This window comes from Nannospalax galili, unplaced genomic scaffold (genome assembly GCF_000622305.1).
Source record: "Nannospalax galili isolate Female #2095 unplaced genomic scaffold, S.galili_v1.0 Scaffold4422, whole genome shotgun sequence".
Classification (NCBI taxonomy): Eukaryota; Metazoa; Chordata; class Mammalia; order Rodentia; family Spalacidae; genus Nannospalax; species Nannospalax galili.
The window spans coordinates 1-984 of record NW_008347681.1 but is presented as its reverse complement, the minus strand read 5'-3'; the positions used below and the strand labels follow the sequence as shown (position 1 = coordinate 984).

The following is a 984-nucleotide window of genomic DNA, read 5'->3' as shown; positions in this document are numbered from 1 at the left end:
CAACTCATAGATTTTTATTTTAGTTCACTTGAATGTTTGTCAATATTGTTCTAAATTTTATTCATGCTTACTACATGTTCTTTATATACCTGTTAATGTGTGATCACCTCAGCCTTATTCTCCATATCAAAATGTACTCTTCTTTTTCATTTTCCTTCACAACTCAAGTCTTATAAGACAGCAGAGAGCTCATAATATAGAGAAACCCTACAATTGTGAAGAATGTGAAAAGGGCTTTACCAAGGCCTCAAATCTTAGAAATCATAAAACTATTCATACTGGAGAGAAACCCTACAAATGTGAAGAATGTGGCATGTCCTTTTCTGAGCACTCAATGCTTAAGAGTCATTACAGATTTCATAATGGAGAAGAAACTTACAGATGTGAAGAATGTGTCAAGTACTTTACTAGGACTTGCTATCTTAGAAATCATAGAAGTATTCATACCGGAGAAAAACCATACAAATATGAAGAATGTGGCAGTTCCTTTACTATGCGCTCAACACTTAAGAGTCATTGCAGAATTCATACTGGAGAAAAACCTTACAGATGTGAAGAATATGACAAGTGCTTTACCATGGCCTCAAATTTTAGACGTCATCAAAATATTCATACTGGGGAGAAACCCTATAAATGTCGAGAATGTGACAAGTGCTTTACTCAAAGGTCAAGTCTTAGAAGTCATAAAAATATTCATACTGGGGAAAAACCCTACAAATGTGAAGAATGTGACAAGTGCTTTACCAGAGCCTCACATCTTAGACATCATAAAAGTATTCATACTGGAGAGAAACCCTACAGATGTGAAGAATGTGGCAAGTTCTTTACTGCGTGCTCATCACTTGAGACTCATTACAGAATTCATACTGGAGAGAAACCCTACAGGTGTGAAGCATGTGACAGGGCCTTTACTTCTCTGTCACATTTGAGATTTCATCAGTGTGCTGGATAGCTTTAGTGTCAACTTGACACACCTGGGTTGAG

At 36.5% G+C, this 984-nt stretch overlaps 1 protein-coding gene across 1 annotated transcript; it reads left to right on the top strand.

The window, feature by feature from the left end:
- Positions 1–168: 168 nt before the first annotated feature.
- On the top strand, positions 169–952 carry LOC115072248 (zinc finger protein 708-like; the record flags this gene model as incomplete). The annotated part of the gene is made up of 1 exon (XM_029568917.1): positions 169–952. A coding segment is annotated over one exon (784 nt), but the record flags the coding sequence as incomplete, so codon positions are not given.
- Positions 953–984: the final 32 nt, after the last annotated feature.